Below are 26179 nucleotides of genomic sequence, written 5' to 3'. Positions count from 1 at the left end.
CAGTGCGCCACCTTGTTGCCCTGTGAAAAAAAGATTTGTGACCTAAATACCACAGCCACAATAGTATACTTACTGTTCGTCCATCTTTAAATCAGCAAAATGTTTGTTATGTTATCTAAACCTTACTTGAATGAAAGCCATAAGAACACTTTATGCTGTTTTGAAGGTATTTCCACTTTCTCCACTAATCTGACCTGCATAACGTCTGGTCTGTGGATGAAATACATGAGATAAAAAACTGCAGAAAGAGTTAAACACAAGACCAGTTTCAAATGTTAACATTCAGATCACTTTATTTCATTCTCCATTATACATGAATTTCACTTTAGACACATACAGTAGTGACACAGCTGTAAGATATTGTGGCAGAACACTAACAAGCCAATGTTAAATGTTTGTATGTTTACACAAACAGACATGGAGTAACACAAGGTACATAAAATGTATCTTTATAACTTCAGACCTGCATTACTGGAATCACTGACGACAGACCACACTTCACTCTTCAAGCTGCAAAAGAAAATAATAAAAAATAATTCAGTGTGAAGACTTACAGTCTCAGTAGCTATTAGAAGTTTGCTTGATTTGGTTTTAGGTTACAAAATTGCCACATTTATAATAATGCATTATTTCTTGTTGTTCCTCTATGGTCTACATACTTGTGAGAAAGATTCTGAGCAATTTAAGACATCATAGCTTCTTGTGGTTGGGGTTAAATTAAATGACATCGTAGTGCTTCTGTATGTTATTACAGACTGTTACCTGCAGCACAAGCATAGATGTATTCTGTCTCGGCCTGGTCACCTGAGAGGAAAAAGAAGATTCATTAAAAACATGTAATACTCGAAATTGCTGATAACTGTCCAGGTTGTTGTGCAGCTCTGCTAAGGAGCAGAGTTTGTCAGTGCGGTCTCTGTAAATGAACTTTAGAGAGGGCCGAGTATCTGATTTACTTGGCTGGTAGTAGTCGTAGATCGTGACCACGGCTGGCTTCAGGTTCTGCACTGGGAGCTCCTGTACGAGCTCTAAGCTGTGGTTGATGGGTATGTTCTTCGGTAACTGTTGGAAGAAAAACAGACGACACGCTCAAGAACAAATCTGGAGAGCATCATCTAATGTTCCTCACTGAATTCTTCTCACCTGCTCTATGTACACAAGAACATGATCTTCCTTTTGTTCAACACGATCCACCAGCAGAGCCCTTTTGAGCTGTGAGGAGATGATATTCTGCTGGGTTATCTTTACCATCATCAACAACTGACAAACATTTCTGTTCAGGTTAAAGTCACTGTAATAACTCACGCTCTTCAATGACTCTGGGTCTGGGACAAAACCAGAGAGCATTTTGATATCCAGGATCACCATGTTTGTACTGTTCTCCTTTCCACTGTATCTGCAATGCAACCATACAAATGTGATCAGTGAGATTTCATCCTGTTCGTCATAGTTCTACTAGTTGTATGCAGAGAGTTATCTTGAATGTGAATGAATCCTTTCTAAAGCCTCAGATTAATATGTTTGAGGTGAGTATTAACTACCAATTTGTAATCATTTCCCACATGTCCATCCACCAATAGGTACTTAGTTGTCAAAAATTATAGTATTCTACTAAACAATCCTGTGCATCCACCAATCATTGCTTAACATGGATCTAGTTGTTGATTACTTACAGGGACTTCAGCTTCAGAGTGAGTTTGGGTCTGTGAGATGTGCTGGTGCAGTCGGCCTCTGGTTTGACCTCCACACTGAGAGTGGTGACATCAGTAGGAGTTGGGATGTTATAGTGGAGAGAAATCTAGGAAACAGGAACACAAGGAAGGTTAAATATTCATAAAAAAATGTGAACAAGGCGGGTTTACGTAATAGTACTTAAACTTAGCCCCCACCCCCATTTCAGAATCTCCCGTAAAATTGGAGGTATGGTACTTTAAAGTTCCTGTATTACTACTGGGCCGCTAACATTAGGACATAGTTGTATTAGCAAGAAACAGCAAGAGCTGCAGTGACAGTGACCACTAACCTGCGCTGAAGCACATGCAGTGCCCTTCACCTCCAAGCTGTACTTTCCTGTCACGTCCTGCAGCAGCTTCTCCTGGTAGAGCAGTTTGTTGTTCTGATTCACATCAAATGTCAGCTGGCCACTGGGAGACTGGACTGTCACTGTGCTTGAACCCTCTGGACTGAACACTACAGTGGAGTAGAGAGCCAGAGCCTGAAGAGCCACCACTGTGTCCTACAACACACAAAACAACAATTACTTTATGTGCTTAAATTGATATCAATGCAAACAGTTACTTTTGTTTATACATAAAGCAGGTTTCATATGTAGGAATTCACTTTTAAAATTGTCAGGTCTCTAATGTTACAATTTAAAACAGGACAGTATGCTCAGTGATGTGTACTTAATGGGCTGTAACACTGCCGTTATCCTTGGTGTGGTATAATCAATGACATGAAAATGTTGAGGTATTGGGTAATGTTGCTGTCCTGTGAAAACCATGTATAGATAAACTCAAGGATTTGGTATTCCTTTATAGGATGAGAACATTGTCCTACTTCATGAGCTAAATAACACATTTAAGAGTCCATTGAATAAGGAAAAATTTTTTTTTTTTTTTTTACTTGGCATTTGGCAAATGGTTAACTGCTACTACTACAGCATGTTTCCTTCATATTTGTCCCAGAAGAGAATACTGCACGTTTAACTCAAAGCCCAGCTGTTTGGGCTGTACCTGTGTCGAGGAGAAGCCTCCATAATAGTTCTGCTGGCCTGTCAGCCATCTGATGATGCGGGTGGTGTAGCCCAGGTCTTCAGCAGTAGGAGAGCCACTGAGTTTGGCCAGCAGCACATAGGAGCTGATCTCCACAGACAGAGAGGCTGACGTTTCTGTCGCTGTCTGAGACCAGTGGAGGAAACCTCCTAAAAACAGCCACCCACAAACAGACAAACAGGCACAAGGTAAGCTACATTCACAGTAATGAAGCCAGAATGATTTCATTTAGGAGGATGGCTCACCTTGGTTTAATGCAACCGTGTCCAGGTGCTTCAGAAGGTGAGCACGGGTCTCAAGATCTCCTGCCAGGGTGAAGACGTACGCCAGCAGAGCTGTAGTGTAGGTGTTGTTGAGGTCACTGATGGACCCCTTGAGGCAAGACAGGCTCTTCTTCACCACAGGATCCTATGCCAGATTAAAAGAACACATGATAAATAATCTCAGGACTCAGCTGATTTTATTGATGTAAACACAGCAAGTTTATTCCATTTTATGATCATTTCCTATATTCAGGAAAAAGTTAGACAAAAGCACTTCAATGAATGGGGGCAATACTACTGACAACAGCACAAAGTGAGCTTTACAAAGTGAGGAGACAGTGGAAACAGGAACAGGCCAGGAATCAAGTATTTACCAGTACCACTGACCTGAATCATACAGAGGTAGCAAAACAACTACCAACATAGACCAAATTAAACCACTACCAACAAATGTCATTGTCAAATGATGCCTACAATGCTAACCAACAGAACAGAGTGAGCTTCCGTGTGGACTGGCTATTATTTTTTTAAGCACGCTTTGCTTTGAATGTTGACTATGTTATTTTTTTTTTTTCTGTGCTATGGTTGCTAATAATTTAGCTGCTAGCCACAGCCAGATAGCAGAGATTGTTGTTTCAAACTCTTCAGTTTCAGAAGAAGTAGCCTGTTTAGTGTATGTATTGTAATAGTGCATGTAACATTGTGTGCTAGTCAGGATTAAATTCTGTTTAATAATTCTGTGTAAAAATCTTATGAAAACATTAGCAGAGAATTCCATTACAAGTCCCAAAGAGCCTTGCACTGAATCACAGAGCTTAATGCTGTACTGAAATAGAAGCCATTTATGATATGGGACGTCAGATACACAATATGCGTTCAGCATGTATGTAGTTTAAGTCATGGAAACACTGTAGGAATTGTGTCTGCCATGACATCTGAAGTCAAGTTGTTACTCAAGTGAGTCAGTGGAGGCACCGCAAATGAATAGGCTACATGTGTTGCATTCAAATTAATTCTGACTAATTAGCTGTTAGTTCTCATCTGCTCGAGTTTTTGGAAAGTTTCCACATAGAAGATTTTTTATCAGCCTGTCAGAAATCCACAGTATTATGTTGGGGCTTTTCAGCCTATATTACAGTTAAAAAACTGATATTTTGCTAAAAGGATCTGTGGTGCTATGCTATCGATATCTAAATATAAATTAATGCTTCAGTGTACTGTTGAAATTTTGCTCCAGGGAGTATTGAAATAGTATGTGAAACTTTTCAAATAAAAAAACAACAACTAAGATTTAAGAACTTGTAGACTGAGACCACACAATAAAAAATGCTGAAAAATAATGTACATTTACATATATTTACAAAAGCCAGTTAAAATGTATAAAGTATACCAACTTTTTGTTTCCACATAGATTTCTTTTATCAGCCTGTCTGAAAAGCTCCAACATAATACTGGGGATTTCTGCCTATATTCTAAACTGAATGGGTATCAAACAGTTAAAACCTTTTTGTTAAAAGGATCTGTGGAGATATGCTATCGATATCTAAATATTAATTAATGCTTCAGTGTACTTTTGAAATTTTGCTCCAGGGAGTATTGAAATAGTATGTGAAACTTTTCAAATAAAGTAAGATTTAAGAACTTGTACATTATTTTTCTGCATTTTTTATTGTGTGTTCTCAATCTACATTTATTTACAAAAGCCAGTTAAAATGTATAAAGTATACCAACTTTGTTTTCTTCTTTATTGTCTGTGTAAGAGTTATTGGTTTGTGTGTATCTTTGAAAATAAATTCTTTCCAGTTTACAGTTAACACAGCACAAGATTTTTGTATTGCCACGAATCACTCACATTTACGGACGTATTCATCTCCATGAAGGCAGCAGTGATGTAAGCACTGAGAGTCACTTCATCAGACACACCACCCTGTAGAGAGAAATTAAATGAGAAGGAATTCTCTCATGTTGCAAATCGCTGTTTGCATGTTGCATTTTCGTGAAACGCGCCCCAGGCTGGCATTAGTTACTACTGAGCCATGAATAAAAGGGGTGCTGATGGTGCAGTGAAAATTAACATGTCTAACCTTCTTCAGTTTCAGTTATCATCAGTCATTTTTTATATAAACTCTACAGGGACTTTCAGCTTACCTTCATTCTGTTGTTGAAGAGTTTTCCCGACTGCTGGAAACAGCCATTTTCTTGTTGTTTGCCCTCCAGCCAAGACTTAGACTCTTCAATCTTTGTTGGGTCAATGTAGATGAAAGACTGTGCTTTGGCAAAAGATCTCAGCACAAAAGCAGTCAGCCTGAGGATATTAACACAACGTTAGACATTAACTGACAAAATAAGACAACAGGAAGCACTTGATCTGATGTCTCACGATAGTCACCACAATATACTAAACATAACACTTTACGTTAAAGGTCATTAGCTAACCTAATTCATGCATTAATTAGAAATACTTATGTGCACATTGGTGGTATTACTGTGAAGAAGACACATTTCCATTACATGCTCATTTTTGCAGCAGTGTGCTCCAAAGTGCAGTCACATCATCTACTCTCTGCTGTATAAAGTTGTTTTTAGCTAAACTGTAAAGGTTGCACACCATGTACATATAAATATTCTTTGTGGATGAGTGATCAGTAATGTTCTCACCAAGTGTTCCCTGTTCCTGATCCAAATGTGCTGTAAGCACCATCATTATGTTTGTAGTTCAGCTGTCTCTGGTAGCCTGTATAACAATAGAAACACTTATTAGGGCATTAACGATACACTCAGATATGATAAGATTATGATCGGAGGTAAATTTGTTTGTACTTTTAAATTTGTTATGCCTTTATTTGACAGTGACAGCTGAAAAGACAGAAAAGACAGACAGAGAGGGGACAACATGGACTGGCTGGAATCAAACCCATGCCGCTGCGATAAGGACTCAGCCTTAGTACAGGCGACGCATGCGCTCTACCAGCTGAGCTACCAGGGCGTGCCATGTCTATGTGAGTTTCAATGAACAGACATAAAGAAAAACAACATTTTGGGGAATTTTATACCTTTGTTGGACAGCTGACAGAGAGATGAGAGGAAATGAGGAGAGAGAAAGGGGGAAATAACATACAGAAAAGGTCATGTTGGGCCTCACCACATGTGGAGAACAAAGACAGGGGCCTGCTTGGGAAAGGTAAAGCCTTGACTAAGAGGCTTGACTGGAAAACAAAGGCCAAACAGCAAAATAGCACCAAACCCCCCTTAGGGCCATTAAGTCACACCTGTGTGCCAGATGTAAGCTTGAATCCAAACCCTGGATTTCTACTGGACGAGCCGCCAAAGGGGAAATCCTTGCACTCCGGCCATGACATCATCACCTGCATAAAAGCAGAGGGCACAGACCGCTCGCTGTCTTTCCAGTGTAACTCTGGTTGCTTCAGGGAACACTAAACGTTGAACCTTTATTTCCTTAGGAAGTTCTTAACTCGCTGGACGAGCAACAGACTGTTTTGTGTTTGCTGAAACACTGTTTGGATCCTGATTGTTAAACTCACATAACAACCTTTGCCTGCAGAAGGAAGATAAGGATTCACCGTTTTTCTTCACAGAGAGAAGGATAACTTCTGAGTCCCACTCTCTCCCCACTAAAGTCGACTGCTGCTTCCCTCTGCTGCCGCCCAAAGAACCCGCGCGGACCCTGGCCACGTCAGCATCCGGGCCTGAGAGCACTCCGCCGGATAATCCAAACGGACGGACGCATTAAATGGCTATCGAGAGCGATCCCAAGTAAGAGACTTGTGTCTGGGCAAAGATAGATTTTAGAACTGTGTGTTATTTCATCTAAGCTTCATTTGTTGTGAATTGTGCTTTGCATTATTGTGGAAAGTAACAGACCGCAGCGTCGTGTTTCCGGTGTGTGTTTTCGTGCTTAGCACGTTTCACTTTTGTGTCTGTGCCACGTCAGACCGTTATCTGTTAGTTTCAGCCACTGTGGAAGCTAATAACTGTGCTTTATCAGACAAAGGTCCAGTAACACGGCTGTTGAATGAAAGTTGGCTGCCGGGTTCCTGTGTGAAAAAGGGACAGCCATTGCGTCTTACCATGGCATTTGAGATCTCTTCTACCTTACTCTGTGTGCTTTTCTTTCTCTCTCCTCCACTAGACACTTTTACACACATACATATACACACACCTACACACACACATCTCAAACAACCCAGATTGTGGTAGAATAACTACCTACGCTGCCATCTTCAGGGCAAATAAAGCGTGTCCTCCATTTGGCTCACACACATACACACATGCTTGCTGATTGTTGTATGCTTATTGTGTTTAGAGTTGACTATAGTGGTTGTTGGCTGAAGTTATTGATTATTGATCAATGATAAGGTTAAATAAAGTTGCCTGTGGTTATTTTGTGAATGTGTTGTAACAGCTGGTTGTGACGGTCAGTGCTCGGATTCACCCTCCACTGTCCACTATTAATGTAAGATAGCACTTTAATTATCAGCATTTTTAAGTGGACAGCCACCTCTGAGACAGATTTTTTTTTTTAAACGTTTGGTTATTGGTCTCTGATCCCAGGCTTGTGCCCCGTAATTATTAATCCATATGAATTATTTTGATAATATGAATACTTTTATTAATATTCATAAATATCTTTGATATTTTTTCTAATAACCAAACCTGCCCTACCTGAATCCCAACAGTCGGCTAGGGGTTATGGCGGGGACGCTGTGGCCACCAGGGTGCCCCTGATCTGTAGTCTCTAACTGGAATGATGTGCACTGTCAAGCAATGACACACGACAGATCTTCTGCTTATATTGTGTGCAGCCAGCACCAGACTGTTACAGATGGTAGATTTGGCATATTTGAAGATATGATATAAAATATTTCTTTTTTAGCTGCAATATGAAGTTAACAGAGCCTCACCACTGGTCAGGAAGTTGGTAGCCTTTTCCTTGATGGCTGGGGTCAGCTGCTGTGTGTTTTTCAGGTATTGTAGGATGTAAATGTTGGGGGCCAGGAGCGCCATGTTCTGCTCACCACATCCATATGGCATCTGCAGCAGCCCATCCAGGTTCTTCAGGGCTCGGCCCAGAATGTCACCTGCACAAAAACACTGACTCAAAAATGTATACTAAACATGTAACTAACCTGACCTTTAATTTCTAAATGGACTTGAAAGATACAGATAAAGTGTATGTTGTTATGTTGTTACACCACCTTGACCAACATTTTTGATATCTGTCAGAATTAAATTTAATCTGTTTAGTCCTAATAAATACCAGTAATTTAGTAATTGACTTGACTGTGCACAGGACATGCACATTGCCTTTAAAGTCCCTCGCCATTCAAAAATTTTGTTACTTCATTTGTAAATGCAAATGAGAGCAAAACACAAGCTTAATTAAGTGTTCTTTCATCATCAATTTAACAAATCATCATACACATACACAGCATTTAGAAAACACGCTGCAAATACACAAAATGACAACTGACGTGTTTCCAGAGGACACTTAAAAGGGATGAAGACGGCTTGGACACACTTGTTGTTGCCACGGTTTGTGATTTATGAAGTAATTGATGTCGGGTCATTTATATTTATATTGTGGGTTTCTGACTTCTGATACTGCTCTACTCTGCGCGTGTGCTGAAAGTGACCGCTGCATGCACGTTGCAGTACCTTGCAGAGCAAAAAAGTCATTTGAATGATTTCTGAGGAGATTTAGTGTTCATGACAGATATTAACCTTTACCATCCTACCACCAGTGTTGACAGACGGCCTCCTTCACCAAGTCATGCAGTAATTATCTTACAGATTAATGGGTTTAATGCAGGAAACCTTGCAGACTGTAGGAAACACTATTTATCTGCACTTGTTATACGCCCATGCTTAAAAACATATCAGTGAGGACAAAACATTCATAACAGACCTTGCAGACTGTACAGTCTGTCTGTCATCACTAATAAACCTGGTTATTATCAGTAATTGTCCAACTTCTTTTTTTAAATTCCTTGAAATTTATGAACGGATGATACACAGACCCGACTTCAATAACTTCATGAGTCACAAACCATGGCAACAACAAGCAAACGTTTTTCTGAGCTCACCTTAAATCTCAGTTTATCACGAGGACATACAAGCAGGATTTTGTGACATCACCATAGTTTGGAAGCCAATCGTAGTCCAGTATGCAACTTACACAAGTGCGATGTGGAAACTTGAAACCTCAGTGCGCATACACTGACAATGGAATTTTCAGTGAAGTAGAAGACATCTTGTGTCCAGCAGTTAAACATTTGAAATGTATATTAGCATATTTATAGATTTTAGATTTTTCAATAAGGGTACATCTAATTGTAAGTTATATAATGAGATTTTAACGCCTCTGTTTGTGGGAAAACTATATTTGACACAAATTACTATTCATAGTATTTTCATACATCTTAAAACATGTCTGGAGGATCTTTAGATTTGCTTTCTGTTACATGAAAGTTCAACGGTTTGAAATGGTTTGACAACAATGGCATAAAAGCAAAACATGATGTTTAAAAGGACAATCCAGCCACAGACATCCATTTTTATTTTTGATGCCCTTATGAGGCTTCAAGGGAGAGAAGCCTGTTAACTTGCCGGAATTTGTCTGGTTAAAGCAGCTCAATAAAAATGAATTTATTAGTTTACCCAGGACTGATAGTGAAGCACGGGCAGATCCATCAATCACATTCTCAGGGAGTTGTATGTCTATTTCCTCTGTCACAGCTTCCCCTGTGTACAGACAGAGAACAAACACCTTACAGAGAGAAACTACAGTAGAGCTCAGTACTAAAACAAAGATGTCATTTAGATTTAACGGATGGTTAGTGGATTATGAATTAAAACAAGTCAGACTGGAAATAAGATAGATCAGTGGGACAGAAGTGGGGGTCCTGTGCTAAACTTGGCACAATTGCCATAAACACAATGAAACTGATTGCTACCTGCAAGTTGTGAATGTCTCTATTGCATATTTGACATGCAATCTACTCGACTCCTTCTGACATATAGCATTTGGCTCTCCTTTTTCAAAATGCGTGACGTGCCATGCCTGGTGTAAACCATACTGACCTTTTGGGCAGAGCAGAAAGTTGTAGGTCTTTGTCATTTCAGTTCCCTCAGCCTGAGAGGAAGAAACAATATGAGTTCCAAAGTTTCCATCTTGTATTAAATGCAAAACATAGTGGTTAATGGATAAACTTTGTCTTTGTCACCTTGTTTTTAAGGTACCGACCTTTACTATGAGAGATCTTGTGACCACGTCGATACGACCTCTGTCTGGCACGCTCACAATCTCATTGTCACATGAAGCGTGGGATGCCACAGCCTCAGCAGTCACAGACACATTCACAACACCTAAAAAAGATCAACACACACAGTGTGAAACTTCATTAACAATGTCTTCAGATCCTGTTAATTCCAAAAGTGTCGAAACATTTTATCACTGAGGTGAAGTTCACTGATTTCATAGAGATGAAAAAGGGTTGTGCTGGGGAAAGAGGGACAGCAGTTCATCCAACTTGGTACCCTTTAACACTTCACAACACTGTTGATGAAAGCTTGATCCTCACCTAAGGCTGAGGGGGCCATGGTCCAGCTGAGGGTCTTGCGTTCACTGCCACACAGACAGGATGTGTACTGGTCACCAGAGAGGGGGGTGAGGGTGTAATCTAAAGAGGGTGCTGGAGTCACAGTGACCTGTTCAATAGAGACATCATAACTGGAGATTTGCGGCAAATGCAAACAATTCTGACCTTGCGAAGGTGCATCTTGCAAATGTTTTTGTTCCAAATAAAGCAGACATCAAATTATCAAGTGTTTGAAAATTGACCTAGTTAAGAAAATGAGAATTATTCCAAATATTTACAAGAACCTTGGTAACTCTGTTATTATGATTGCATGCAAGAGAGATGAGTAAAGTTGACCAGCGTGTCAAATTTTGATTGGTCCAATTAATTACAGGTTTCAACAATGCTTTTACATTTAATTTACATTACATTTCAAAGTGCCTTTGAAACATATTGATTCCACCTCAAAAAGGGAGTGAGTAAAATCATTATCTATGACAATCTGTTTAATGAGAAAAAGCAGACTTTTGTCTTTAGTTCAACTCATAACCTAACCAATTAAGTTCTATTGTACATCCATAAATTTGGATTCATCAGCATACAAGGACAATATATGAGTGAATCATCTGTGTTTATCCCTTTAGTCTTCTTCAATCTCAAAAAAGTGGCAGGGGTTTAATATCTGGCTCGTGGAGTAGAGGACTATGAGGACAGCCCCGTCTGGTTCCTCTATAAAGAGGAGAGTCTTCACAGAAAATGATATTAGTACAAAAAGAAGCTAGATGTGATGGATATAGGGTCTTAATCCTATCTCTTTATTCTATGTTCTAGGATCTTGATGTTTTGTCCTGATATTTAGAATCATTATTATTTGTTCCAGATAATCCAAGTTAAATATAGTCAGTGTCACAGACAATGGATGATGGGAGCCACCCCCAAATTATTGAGGATTATAAAATTTTGACGGAGCATTTCTATTTTAACCGGCACAGCTATTCTAGCCTTTACGGCACTGGTTTAGTGGTCTAGGAAACTCACAGACCAGTTGCATGCATTGTAAATCATCTCACGTGATGCTACGCAGCCAATCAAATCTGTGCTATCCTATGAGCACTGTGACTCGAGTCAGTGAGTGAGTCAACACACCATGGATGTATAAAGAGAACTGGATGCGGTGCCGCTGCTAAGCCTTGCAGCCAATTCTTTCCACTCACGCTATTGCAACGGAAAATCCCCCTGCAGCCCAAAAAGCATTTTCCCCATAGGCCACCATTATAAAAGAGATGTCTGTAACACTGTTGACAGGACACCTCAAACTGCAAATAACGTCAGACATGACTCTTTCGATTATGAATTTTTGGAGGATTTATATTTGTAAAACTTTCCTTGAGCAGAGAAAAACTATTTAAAAATCTGTGACGTCACCACAATGTAAAGTGTATGGGCCGAGAGGGAACTCGCAGGTGGGGCCAGCAGGAGAAACACTACTGCGCATATTCGGTGGGCCGCATACTCCGGAAGTAAACCCGTAAGCTAGAAAACTTTTCTGGCCTATGTGCCTGACGAGTTGGAGAAATCATTTCACACGGCATGCTCTAAAAAGAGAAAAGTAGACAGTGAAAACAGAGCTTTTAATCAAGAATGGACAAACTCTTACATATTCAAACTTCACAGACAGGTCAAAACCAGTATGTCTCACATGTTCCGAGACTGTAGAGATTATTAAAAGCGGCAATGCGAAGTGCCACTTTGAGACAAAGCACAGAGCATCTTTTGAGCAGGTTAACAAGGGGGATGGCACCCCCCCTCATCCCCCCCTCAAAGCGCCTACTGCTGACATTAGCTTATAGGACATGTAAAAACATTCATTACCATGATGCAGCTGGACAGGTAGTTGAAGGTGGTTGCCTTCAGTTCAAAGTGCTCTCCCCGGATGATGGAGTAGGGCAGACTGAGCTCGAGGAAGAAGGGCTGGAAGACGGTGAGCTCTTTACGAGGAGCCAAGCCAAAACCCTGAGGGGACAAACAGAAAGCCTCCGTCTCCCAGGTGGTGATGGTGTCTGGGACAGTGAGGGACACATCCTTTGTTCCAGACTCTCTGAATAAGCAGATACACACCAACACATTCAGTGAGCTTGGAAAACATACTTACATAACTCAGATCAGTCAAAGAAAAACAATGTGAGAAGATGATTAATGTGTAGGATTAATTGCACTAATAACACTCCAGTATAGTTACTGTGACCTAAAATATCCTTTAAATGTGAAATACTTTCTATCATATGCTGCATTCTTGAGATTTCAGTCAGAAACTCAAAAAATGTTCTGTGTTGCTGAAGAAATTCAGGAAATATTTCTCATGCTAAATAAGAGAGCAACACAGCATTGTCCATTCTAGCCCAAAAGGCTTTTTCCATTACACAATCATTATAAAAGAAACATCTGTAAAATGATTAATACATTTCCCTTAGCATCACAAACATCCTAAAATGACAAAAACGATTTGTTTTTAAATTAAAATAAAAAGTCTCGATGAGCAGTGTCAGTAATTTATTTCCATGCAATTCTTGTGTGCAGGGAGACAACAGGAAGTCAAAGAGAAGCACTGTAGTGCACATGCTCTGTGGGCCCAAAAATGCACTTAAACAGATTTTTTCCACATTTCATGACCATCAAAACCAACTGTGACAGAAGCTCACCCTACTTCCACCAGGTCCCATATCCAGGTCTCAGGGAAGAAACTGCGCACTGTCTCTATTGGTGGAGCAGGATATGATCCGCCAACTCCACCATGTTCCCCTGCCAGTACTATTGGTGAATACACTCTTTCATTGCTGTGAGGATAGCTATGCCTTATACCTGAAAAGAAACCAGAAAATATTCCATCAGAATTGGAGGGGAGCAATGACACAGTGAGCTGTTTAAATGCTGTAAATATTCAGTGTCACATGATAGAGCAAAAAAACAAAGTTACCATAGTGGCCTTGGTGGTATTCTCTTCCTTTGAACTTGAGGCATGAAGGCATTCGGATAAACAAGTTCGTTGCCATCTTCAGCCCTACATTCTAGGTAATCCAACAACATACAGGCATCACGGAAAAGTGAAATAATGTATAACAACCAAACAATAATATATTCTTTATATTGTACATTATTTTTTAAAGCAGGATGTACCTGGAAAACTGAATGAGCATCATCTTCCTGTCTCAGGTTTGGCAAAACATATCTTCTTGGTCTCACATGCAAGCATTCTACAGGATCTTGAACCTCATATGGAATATAGGATGCTTTTCTGACAGGCAACAAGCCAAATATCTGAAAAGAAAGGTATGATGCAAAGCTATAAACTGACAAATATGTGTTTGTCTATGACGATCTGACAATTAGGGAACTCTTGGGATTGAAGGCTTACTCTTTTATCTTGAAACGTGGATGTAAAGTATATCTGTCAAAACAGTGCCTTTATACATAAGGCAGACTCTTGCATATGTGATCATAACTTTTGTATAGCCCTGGGTAAAAATAAAAGCATTGAACAGCTGTATTACACAGTTAACAATGTATAACTGACAGAGGCAGACAAGGTTGAAAGATTAACCATGACACAAGGAAATAGTAGTAGAATAAAACAGTCACCTCTGGGTGACTGATGATGTTAACGGTGCAAAACATTATGCAGAGGAGACATAAATGATGTGTGCATTTATTCATTCAGCTGATTCCAGCAGTTACCTTGTCTGCATCCAGAGTCTTCCCTGGCTCCTTGATGAGGACGCTCTGGTCGACAGCACTCACACCACACAGAGAGTCTGGTTGGGCCGTCACCTGCATGGTGCTTTCCTCTCCTGGGACAGCTGAGGATGGAGAAAACTCCAGCGATACCTGACATACAGAAAATGCAAATGGTAAATGGACTGTACTTGTATAGCGCATTTCTAGTCTTCCAAAAGGCTTCTAATCTTCTAGGCTTCACACTACATATCACATTCATACACTGAAGGCAGGTGCTAACTGCTCATTAGTCCAAAGAAACCAACTAATCATTCACACACACACACACACACACCGAAGGCACAGATCTAGGGAGCAATTTGGGTTCAGTGTCTTGCCCGAGGACACTTCAACATGTGGGCTGGACCATCTGGACTTTAGTGGTAAGATGAGAACCTATGATCTTGTCAACGTGACACAAATGTGTCTTTTACTCCAAAAATCTCCCAGATGGATTTTTAATCAGAATTTTTAATTAAATCACTGACAGTGACGAGGTCAGAGCCTAGATGCCAAAAATCAGTGCTGCACATCTACATTAACATAACAATCCATTCCCCTGAATTGGCTGACTGAACTTAACTCTGATTTGGATGCAACATGCTTCACGCACAACATGAATTAACTTGTCGTAGCATAACTAGCAAGCACTGCAACTGCACACGGATTACACCAACATACAACCATACATGTGGAATATCAGGTAAAGTCAGTAATTCAAGTAATTCATTTGACAACTAGTGTGGTATTTATCATTTCTACAAAAAATATGTCCTACTTTACATATTGACCTTTTGTAACAGAACTAATATACACTTTGATTCTACCCCTAAATCTGACGAGCACAGTCTCTGCCACACATCTTCTCACACTGACCTTGTGACTGAAGCACTTCTCGGTGGAGAAGTCAGCACTGTGGGCGATCACAGTCTCACTGGGGAGGACGGCGTAAGCCACAACCTGGACGTCTGGTGCTATCTCTGCAGACACTTTCAACTTAAAGGACACCTCGCCCTCAAACACTGAAACATCAGACCAACTGTTATCAACAACAATCATCATTCACATGCTTCCATAGATCGATAAAAATGCAGTTCAAAAGTGAATTGGGTCATTTTTAGACGTCATCCACCTGATTTATCTTTCACTTCAACCTGTTTAACTCCTTGCATGATAATGGCTCCTCTGGATAAGACCTGGAGAATTTGAGAGAAAACGACACAAAGAATGATTATTGCAACAGTTGAACTTCATTTACTTTAACAGCAGTTACAACACCGTCTGCTGTTCTGGTGTGTGGTCATTTGTCATGTTCTTAAGCTCTTAGTGGAATATGTTTATAGGTTTGCCGTACAAGTTCAGAGTGTAGGACATCAAAAAGTAGTTGCTTGACTATAATACAGTTGCTCTAAAGACAGATCTGGGGCCAGTCTCACAAAGCAAGTGTAACTTACTCTGGCTCTGGTATCTGGCTTTACTAAACTAAACACTGGTGATCCTGAATAACTGGTCTCACAACTCTCTGGTTACCAAGTGGCACTGTTAACTCTGGGTTCACCAAACCAACTATGTTCTTGTGCAAAAAGTGAAAGAGGAGGGGTATGTAGCAAACAACCAATCAAATGCAACATCAACATATTCAGAGTGGCATATTTAATGAAATATGATGAAATTATTGATTCCTGCAGTGACATTCATTAAAAGGGGAACTCCGCCAATTTTATTCTATTCTATCAAAATGTTTACAGGTGTTGGAGAGAAGTTGCATAAAGCCTTTTGTGGCTCCAAAGGGAGCCGCCTGAAGGTCTGATAAACTGTCTCTAGTGACATCACTTGAGGCAGAGGCAGAGTCAGAAGACTACAATTTTGAAATTGAAAAAAATCTGTGTGTGGAGTTAGAAAGAAGTGAGCTCTGTAATCTGCTCCTCATCTCTGATATCGGCTCGAGGCTACATCAGCCGCTACTAGCATAACACACTCAAATCTCAAGTAGCATTGTGGGTAATGTAGGCACCAGGTTTTGACAAGGAAGAAGAATATATGGAATAAAAAGACAATATCTCTGGTTCTGCTGCATGTTTCAATCCTTTTTTTAAACTGTCCATCTTGATCAATTGGTGGAGTAGTATTTTAATTGCAAAAAAGTTTACGCTTGGCTGAGGTTGTTGATAAAAGCAAAATGCATTGACATAGGCTTAGCAAATAATTCATGATAATCATGTGACCTAAACATTCAATGAAGCTTCTGCTCTACTGAAAAGACCAAAAAATGGCAGCAAACGAACACATCAGATCTGTGTGGAGCGATGAGGAGACTGTAACCTTCCTCAAATGAATACATGAAACAAACATAAATGTCATATTTCAATCATGTTTTCCAAATGGATTTGCATTTGAGGTTTGACTGGCACTCTTATTAGATTATCTTGTTGCACCCTCTTCTTCTGCAGTGGTTTAATGGCACCTGACTGGATATTTAGCGCTGCCAAGTCTTTATCTTGATGCCCTCAACTTCTCATTCAGATAAAAGCAGTGGATAGAAACACAATAATTGTATTCTCTTTTGCAGATCTTCCGGAAATTTGGTTAAAATTTGCAACATTTTGAAACTTGACTTTTGACAGCCATTTTGCAGTGTGATAAGCAAAACGCTGGTCACTGTCATTGGAGCATAGTGTGCTTTTTATTTACTGTATGATATATCATTGAGTCTATAAAACATGTTCTATTCAAAAAGTAGCCTCATAATATTCTATTGTGCATTTTATTTATTACTGACAGACACTAGTTAAAGCTATTTCCCTGCCATAGAGGCTGTGTTTTCCAGTGTTCCCAGTACACTGCTTGCAGTGTAAACAATTATCCAGGGTTACCCCTAATGTCACTTGGCAAACTTTGTGAGAAAGGCTTCATTGATGCAATAATAGTTCAGTTTGAATTCATGAATCTACAAACTTTCTTAAGACAACTTTGCTATTAAACAGCTGTTGCTTGATTTGTGGTAGCCTCGCAAATAATGACACTTAATTCTTTCTCAAAATCAAACGAGAGCAGCTTTATGTTTGCAGGCCAACCAGTGTTTGGTCGTGGTCTCATATATTACTATTACTCAGCATAGTCCATGCTAAAATGTTACCATGTAGCACAACAACATGAAATGTCCTGGATAACATGGACGGTTTTGGTGTCTCCAGTCTCACCAGTTAAGTTGATCAATGGCATAAGTGTGTTCCTATAAACCAGGTGTCATTAATCTGATAAAAAGGTCATTTTAAAAAGCATCTTCGCTATGTCCATGTCTCTGGAAGAGAACTAGTGACAAGCTGAGAAATACTTCACACACCACTCACCAGATACATCACATCCACAGAGCCCTGGGCCTCTCCAACTACAGTGTATTTGATGGAGATGTCCTCTTCTCTGTCACAGAGAAGTAGTTTATCCTTCGTCTTCACCTCCAGGGAGCTGACTGTTTTAGTATCAGGAGAAGGAAGTTGGGCCATAGACACTACGTGATCTCCAGCCTCATAGTATGCAGTTCTATAAGCAATGTAGTCCAGTGTCGGTTTGTTGTTAACCTAGGGTGCAGAAGAGAAACCCATAAATGAGCTCATGGTGGTTGAGGTAGAAGAACGTTTTGGAAAGTCAGTTCAGTTTTTACAGCCAAAGCAAATGTCGAGGTATAGAAATAGTAAACAGTTCCAATATGGCCAGCATATTGAGAGGTTAGGATTCAGCTTTTGGGCTGCGTTATCATCTTCATGAAAGACGTGATGTGACTAACAAATGCTGGCTTACAGGCTGTAGTTTTAGTGCTACTTGTTACTTACGTGGAGGCGGATGTCCCCTTTAACATTAGTTGTGCTGAATGAGAAAGTGGCGACACCATCACTGTCAGTTGTGAGGTTCTGTACCCGACGTGCTGACCACCTTTCACCCTCAAACAGGTACACTGGCATATCAGGAATGGGTGTATTATTGTAATAAACTGCTTTAACCTGTTAGAAGCACAAAGTTGTATCACTGAGAATGCACATGGCTTCATTTGCACACAGAAGAAGTGAAGAGCACATGCACTTACTTTGCCCTCCACATTTGATCCTTGGTCATAAATCTTGGGTGTGTCAATGAAGGACAGCTTTCCAACAACATATGAAATCGTTATTCTCTTCTGTTGTGGTTGTGAAATACCTGTACAACAAGCCTCCACGTTACATCAGTGTGTATGCCATATTGTTAAATACAGGACATTGTAATTTTCAAAAATACACTAACTCTTTTTAAAATATAAATATATTATACTTGCCTGTCCCCTCCTCCTCCACTTTGGCTCGGAGGTCCAGTGCATCTTGCAACACCTTTTGGTCAAGTTTTGTGAAAGTTGACATCTTGAAGGTAAAAGTGGCACAGCCTTTCACGTCCGTCTAGAAAGTACAATAAAATGACGTGAGCGGAAGAACATTTTAAACGTCCCTCCATTTCATACCCTTATTACTATTTAATATATTAAATTACACTGGGCTGATAAAAGTCACACAAACTAGTGGTTTGCCCAGTGAGAATACTCGGCATTTACACCCAACCATTATTGGTTATTATATATGGCAGTGCTGTACATAGCAAGGCTAAACGCATTACTGTAGATACCTCTCACCCACTACACTCAGGAGTTGCTGAGCTGCTTCCATCCGGCAGTTGATTCAGGGTCCCAAGGGCCAGCCGGTAACATACTGTATACATGAAGTCCTTTATTCCCTATGCCATACAGGCACTGAACACACGACTGCATCATGGAACACATTTTATAAAATTTGCTCTTTGGTATTATTTAAAATAACCTACTGTATTTGCTACTGACTGCCCATTTGCACGATGCTATGTTGTATATTCTGTATGTTTTTAATGGTGTGCTATGTGTAGTGTATGTATTTTTGTGGTACCTTGGGAGAAGTCAAAGACAAATTTCCACTCAGTTGGACAGTAAAGTCAATCAAATCTATGGCTTGCAACACCTTTTGGTCAAGTTTTGTGAAAGTTGACATCTTGAAGGTAAAAGTGGCACAGCCTTTCACGTCCGTCTAGAAAGTACAAAAATGAGATAAAATGAAAGTGAACGGAAGGACATTTTAACCCCCCCATTTCATACCTTATTACTATTTAATATATTAACATGGTTCTTCAGTATTCACAGTTCAAGCTACGAAAACACATTCACTCAATTTCAAATCTTCACTAATTTTAACTTAACACAATGTACAGAAATGCTACACAAAACTTTGTACTTTATTTATAGAGCACTTATCAAAACAAAGTGCTTTACAACAAGAAAAAATATCTCTTAATGACCAAATATGAAATAAAGTACACAAAAGCAATAAAATAAACAGCAGTTCAGGTAAAATCGAGGTCTGCGTTACGATAAAAATGTGTTGTGAGAAGAGACTTAAATGAAGACACTGACTCAGACAACCTCATTTCTTCAGGCAAGTTGTTCCAGAGCCTTGGGGCCCTGATGGCAAAAGCTCTGTCCCCCTTAGTTTTCATCCTGGACTCAGGATGAGACAGGAGACCCCTGCCTGAAGATCTCAAACTACGTGAAGGTTCATAATGGATTACTAGGTCTAAAATAGTCTTGAGCCAGGCCATGAAGAGCCTTTAAAGTAATCAAGAAAAAAAAAAAAAAAAAATCTAAAACAGGGAGCCGATGTAAAGAGGCTAAAACAGGTGTTATGTGGTCACTTCTTGGTCCTGGTTAACAGCCGAGCAGCTGAGTTCTGTACAGTCTGCAGTCGTGTCAGTTTTTTTGATTAAGACAAGTGAACACGTGCACGTGTAAATACACACACACCCAGGGGCCGCTCTTGCATCTGCCCAGAGCAACCGAGAAACCACCTATGTAACAATAGCAAACAACTTTAACACCCTTGCAACCATCTATAAACACCTAGGCAACCACTTGGTATTTCTTTGTAGTGCTTACACTTCAGCTTAGTAAGGTGGTCACTTTTACATAGGGGAGCATGTTCCCTTATCTTTTCAAAATCCAGTTTGTCCTCCTTACTTAAACTGGTAAATTGAAGACTCACCTGCCATCACAATGACTGATTACACTGGGCTGATAAAAGTCACACAAACTAGTGGTTTGCCCAGTGAGAATACTCGGCATTTACACCCAACCATTATTGGTTATTATATATGGCAGTGCTGTACATAGCAAGGCTAAACGCATTACTGTAGATACCTCTCACCCACTACACTCAGGAGTTGCTGAGCTGCTTCCATCCGGCAGTTGATTCAGGGTCCCAAGGGCCAGCCGGTAACATACTGTATACATGAAGTCCTTTATTCCCTATGCCATACAGGCACTGAACACACGACTGCATCATGGAACACATTTTATAAAATTTGCTCTTTGGTATTATTTAAAATAACCTACTGTATTTGCTACTGACTGCCCATTTGCACGATGCTATGTTGTATATTCTGTATGTTTTTAATGGTGTGCTATGTGTAGTGTATGTATTTTTGTGGTACCTTGGGAGAGGTCAAAGACAAATTTCCACTCAGTTGGACAGTAAAGTCAATCAAATCTATGGCTGATCAGTGGTTTCAGTGCAAGTGTGAAGCTACGAGACTACAAATTCAGTGTTGCCAGTAAACCGCATTGGATATTCCCAAATCTTGTAACAAGACCTAACCCAGGAAAAAGCAATAAGTCATCATGGATTTTGTCAAAAGGAGCATATTAATTTGGTCGCTCGTTCCAATTAATATAAAATCAGACAACTGTCCGGATTTGGAAGCCAAAAGCTCCTCCTGTCAGCTACTGTACTCAACCAAAGGCAGTCAAAGGGATGAAACACAAGCCCAAAGTGCAGGATACTGGGATTTTACAACTGTTAAGCTCACTTGACAGTCTTGCTCATGTCATCCACCTCAGTGAGCTAAAGAATAAGTCAATGTATCGTTTGCTAACCCCACACAGCTTTGTATTCTAGCACTCAATTATGCAATAATTGAGTGAATGAGAGTCAGAGAAATTTAAGTTACAGAACAACAATGAGAAAACTATTGACACTAGCTGCAAAGTAACATTACCTTTTTACATGTACAACATTACTGTTGTAGCTGGCAGTTATTTGATAAGATTTTAGTTAACGTTAGCTGCTGCCTGAGGGAGGGTAAAGATGCAATGTCCTGGCAGCTTCAGTAATGTTAGTGGGGTTAGATAATGACATGGCATTAAATGGTCTGATGTCTTAACTGGTTTGGGAGTAGACTGTCCGTCGAGGAAGTACGTATTATTATGTACTACCTACAAATTCTCCGGAGAACATCCAGGCTACGAGAGATGTGTGACGTAGCGACCAGATGTGACCGATGCGGTTTGACTTTAGTTTACAGTACAGTTTTCTTCTAGTGAAAAACAATTGATCCTGTAAGAAAATGAAAATGTTAAATAAAGACCAAATAAATGCAGTGTCCTCTGACTTCTGATTATAAAGGCTATGTCTGATATGACATTAAATTCATCTAATTACAGACGGTCTCATCTAATTAAGCTGTAGGCACATGTTGGCAGCATTAAATGTGGTGTCTAATATAGCATAATTTGGTAGTAAGGGTAGAATAGTGTCTAACTAGTATATTTTGTATCTGATATGGTTTTGTATTTGATTTAATTAGACTAGGATCTTGTAAAATGGTGTCTAATGGTGTATTATGAACGCCTATTTGTTATAATTAGAGTATAAATTGGTTTAATAGTGTCTAAATATAAGATATTTTGGGTCTAATACAGCGTTTATGCCTCTACAGGTGTCCAGGTGTCAATGGAATGCTTTTCATTTTGGCCAGGTTTGATTTTACATTTCCAAATTCTTGCATGCAGAAAAAACAGAGCTGTTATTTTCCAAATTTGGTTTTTGAAACTAGAAAACGCACTTCAAAAGCTCTCTGAGCATGCTGAAAGCAACGGACACAAACATGCTCAAACTAATCATTGTCACCAGGCAAGACCAGTTGTTATCCAGTATACATACAAGCTGTGTGGGCATATGTAAGGTCTACCTTTATATGCACCTTGTTTCAGCAGCAAGATAAGACTGTTGCTATGGCAACCGTACCTGTTTTGTATCCTTGTAGCATGGGGCAGTTATGTCAGGGATTCCATCTGGATGTTCAGGATAAAGATAGGGATTAAGAGGTCGGCACAACTCAACTTCAGCACTGCCTGGCACAGGCTGTCCGTATGTATACCTAATTAGACAGACATAGGAAAAGAACACATTGTGTTGTTGAAAAGAAGTCATTCACTCACCAAACTGGACCTGTTTTAGATTATTCAAGAGTGTAATAGTGAAAGGGCTTTACTTACTTTCCACATATTTCAGCTTGGATTTCTTCCTGCTCAATACTTACTTCATCAGATGCATTTATTTTTACGTCAAATTTAGGCAAAACTGGGGACAAAATGTGATTGTTAGCTTGCTTCATTATAAATGCATTGGAATGGAAGGTAAAAACTTAATAACTTACCATATTTTTCCACCTTGAAGCTGTGATATAGTTTATTTTCACCAATCAACACAATGACTTGGTAGGTTCCTTCACGGGCCTCAGAGTTCAAGGAGTAAGAAAGCTGCAATATTTTACCATTCGACGTTTCATTCAGCCACTGCCCAATCCTGTTGTTGTTAGCATCCTGTTCAGTAAGGCAAATGGAAGAACATGTATTTATGACAAAAATAGGAAAATAATGTGAATACATGGAGAAAATGTACATGCCACACAGAAATACAGTGATGCAGCTCGTTCCTTTATCAGATGAAATCAGATGAAACTGGGCCATACATTTGGATAGTGTACAGTTGTACTTGTTGACTCAGTGTGAAAATCATTTTTACTTAAAGCACTTTTAAGAAAGCTTGAAGCAGACACTTTGACAACATATTATTTGAAACAACTCAAAAAGATCCCAACCAGTGCACTGGCAGGCTAATATTAGTGTCCAGTTACAGTTACAAATATGTTGGTATTTGCTCCACATCCTTTTAAAATCAAGTTTAATGTAGTTTGACAAAAACAATCTTAACTAAAGGTCCATTTGCTAGCTTTTATTAGCCATATCTTGGAGTGTCCATTTCCATCTGCTGATGAAGACCGTTAGAGGCTGTTAGAATATCCAGAAAATGCATATCTTGAGTTAGAATGGTCAAACCACATAACTTGATTTAAGAAGGATAAGGGACAAATAAGACAGACAAATGCAGCCATTCTTTTATCTGGTATGTATTGCCATTCAGATTGTTAGAAAAATACATTTTCAGTGATGTTTGCTGTTCAAAATGTACTGTTCTTTTACCTTCATTGTTCATAAATGCCTGTTCAAGTTGTTCAGTGTAAAATATCCTGCCACAGTACACACTGTATATTGTCACAACTCCTTAAAAGCCACATTTGAGGGGCCCTTTGTTTATAATAATAAATAGCAATTCATTTTTGAACTGTGAAATCAGAATTGCCATCAAAAATTTCATAGAGGGTGGGCTATACACTAAAATGCTGACCTCACAGAAAGCTTAGGCTCTTGATGTGTCTAGGATGGTAACATGCTGAAATTACATAAGAAAAAAAATGGTGTGTGGATATTGTCTTACCTCAATTTCGATGATATTGTACTGCAAAAAAGCAAGAGAGATTTGTTGTTTTATATTGTTCTCATCACACAGTGTCCTAATGAGTCTGGGCAAGACATTTGTCTTTATTTAATCAATGAGAAAACAGTGATGATGGTGATGAGCAGTCACTGCTCTGATGTTTTACAATCAGTGTACAGGTATGTGTAACATACATTAACAGGAAAAGAGTATCTGTCATTCTGATTCATAGCTTTTTTAGAAAAACTTACACAATTCTATTTATTTATTTATTATAGTTTCATTGTTATCACTTCAAAATGTATTTTCTGCAACAAAATGAGAAACTTGAGTTAGGGTTCAATTACAGAAAAATGTTTAAACGCAGCACCGGCAAGTTTACCTAAAGCGGCGCTGGTTGTACTATTGACCCAGAGTAGAAAAGGTTTCAGTCGTAGTCATCTGGGCACTGTTTTTGGAATCAAGACGTTTAGGCTCCCATCCGAAAGTCATTCTCAATTGTGAAAAAAAAAAAAAAAAAAAAAAAGGGACGGGAACTTTTCACAATTGAAAATGACTTCCGGATGGGAGCCTAAACGTCTTGATTCCGAAAAAGGTGTCCAGATGACTACGACTGAAACCTTTTCTATGATAAAACACTCCTGGACGAATGAGGGACTAAACCGTCTTGACCCAGAGCTTCATCAGGATCTGATCGATTAGAGACATAACTCTTGTTAAAGGGCAGACCCTTGTCGGTGAGTTCATTAGGTAACTTCTGTTTCTTTTAACTCCACTAGCTGTTGTATATATTCAGGCTCACTAAGGCACAAATTAAAACCTGCACCATTATAGAACAGCAGCCTGTCACTAATACTGTGGTTCATAAATGAAATCAGGGATTTCCCCAGTTACGTTTTTTTTGGCCCCGATCCCAATCCAAGTCCTAATATTGGGTATCTGCCGATACAGAGTCCAATCGGAGATCAGCTAGAGCGAAGACGTCTCACTCTGTTGCAGTTGTTGGGACAACAGAAACACTCAGTCCCCTCTGATTGTACTGTGATGTTACACAGTGGATCTTTGGCTGAGTACAGACACCAGCTGTTTTTTAGACTGCCATCAAGTTACTCCGTTTGGCGATGATGGCGTTTAGGCATTAGATCCATTAAAATATGCCCAGATGAGCCCCAATACTGATCTTTTGGATCGGCTCGGGACATCTCTAAATGAGACGTAAGAGAAAGGAGAGTTCAAACACTTACCAGCTGACTGGCAGGTCTCAACTTGGTGTCCAGTGTAATGACTCTGAAATGCACTGAGAGAAATGCAAAGAGATTATATGATGCTTTTACAGCTAATCTACCCCAGTGTGAAACATCCTGAAAGTCTACTGAAACAGACATCTGTCAACTCAGAAATTACATCAAATTACATCACTAACAAACTTACAAGTTAGATAAGGTCACAACAATAGATCATTTACCACTGGCTTTTACATTACTCCCTCCGTTGTCTGTTTTGCATTCTTTAACATTAAAGACAACAACACAGGCTATCGTGTTGTTTCTGAGCTTCTGTGCTTTCAAACCGTACCACCTGTTCTGGGATGCACACAATTTCTCATTACCTTGCCTCATCTACTTTGGCTTTATCACTGCTTCTATCCTACTGGAATTCCATGTGTTATGTTAGTTAGCCAAAGCAGATGTCTATTGATGTGTGGTGTTTAGTAAACTAGTTTTAGAAAAGGATGAGTGCAGCATACAAATTCACCTCTAAACAGTAATTTCTGGTTTCCAGCATGTTGCTTTATTTTTAAATCCTGAAAATGTCTATATATAAAGATATTATAACATTGTGGCAGTTTGTTCCCTCAGTCGATTCACTTGGTACAACACAGTGTGGATATCACACCCCATGTGGCCTGACTGAAGACACCTCTCTTCATCCCTTTAAGCCTGCACATATATACACACACATCTGTCTTCACAGTCATCCCTCAGTTCTTGCGCTCTTCACCTCGCCAAGAACAGTTCTGTTGAGCTGGCAGTAGCCTGAAGAAACAGCTAGTTAGCTTTGTTTCTTCAGGCTACTGCCAGCTTGAAGTTAGCTTAACTGTCCTATTAGTGTTAGCC

General features: G+C 39.6%; 1 protein-coding gene across 2 annotated transcripts in view; it reads right to left on the bottom strand.

Moving 5' to 3' along the window:
- Positions 1-266: 266 nt before the first annotated feature.
- The window catches only part of LOC122878570 (alpha-2-macroglobulin-like), a 29531-nt gene continuing 3618 nt past the window's right edge, over positions 267-26179 (bottom strand). The window contains exons 4-37 of one of the 2 annotated variants that reach the window (XM_044201464.1): positions 25307-25359; positions 24063-24083; positions 22942-23107; positions 22781-22865; positions 22530-22662; positions 19344-19481; positions 18710-18827; positions 18485-18594; positions 18234-18401; positions 17754-17981; positions 15536-15599; positions 15280-15425; positions 14365-14514; positions 13807-13947; positions 13607-13697; positions 13332-13491; positions 12505-12730; positions 10636-10762; positions 10299-10420; positions 10136-10187; positions 9713-9796; positions 7957-8133; positions 5693-5768; positions 5183-5339; positions 4887-4961; positions 3017-3179; positions 2733-2920; positions 2021-2233; positions 1671-1795; positions 1303-1393; positions 1141-1209; positions 954-1059; positions 763-804; positions 267-510 (exon numbers count right to left, since the gene is read on the bottom strand). In XM_044201464.1, coding sequence (XP_044057399.1) covers positions 506-510; positions 763-804; positions 954-1059; positions 1141-1209; positions 1303-1393; positions 1671-1795; positions 2021-2233; positions 2733-2920; positions 3017-3179; positions 4887-4961; positions 5183-5339; positions 5693-5768; positions 7957-8133; positions 9713-9796; positions 10136-10187; positions 10299-10420; positions 10636-10762; positions 12505-12730; positions 13332-13491; positions 13607-13697; positions 13807-13947; positions 14365-14514; positions 15280-15425; positions 15536-15599; positions 17754-17981; positions 18234-18401; positions 18485-18594; positions 18710-18827; positions 19344-19481; positions 22530-22662; positions 22781-22865; positions 22942-23107; positions 24063-24083; positions 25307-25359 — 4070 coding nt within the window. In that variant the 3' untranslated portion in view covers positions 267-505. The remainder of the gene's footprint in view (positions 511-762; positions 805-953; positions 1060-1140; positions 1210-1302; positions 1394-1670; positions 1796-2020; positions 2234-2732; positions 2921-3016; positions 3180-4886; positions 4962-5182; positions 5340-5692; positions 5769-7956; positions 8134-9712; positions 9797-10135; positions 10188-10298; positions 10421-10635; positions 10763-12504; positions 12731-13331; positions 13492-13606; positions 13698-13806; positions 13948-14364; positions 14515-15279; positions 15426-15535; positions 15600-17753; positions 17982-18233; positions 18402-18484; positions 18595-18709; positions 18828-19343; positions 19482-22529; positions 22663-22780; positions 22866-22941; positions 23108-24062; positions 24084-25306; positions 25360-26179) is intronic. The other variant, XM_044201465.1, reaches the window with a different exon arrangement.

The sequence above is a fragment of the Siniperca chuatsi genome, linkage group LG7 (genome assembly GCF_020085105.1).
Source record: "Siniperca chuatsi isolate FFG_IHB_CAS linkage group LG7, ASM2008510v1, whole genome shotgun sequence".
Lineage (NCBI taxonomy): Eukaryota > Metazoa > Chordata > Actinopteri > Centrarchiformes > Sinipercidae > Siniperca > Siniperca chuatsi.
This window is presented reverse-complemented; position numbering and strand designations above follow the sequence as displayed.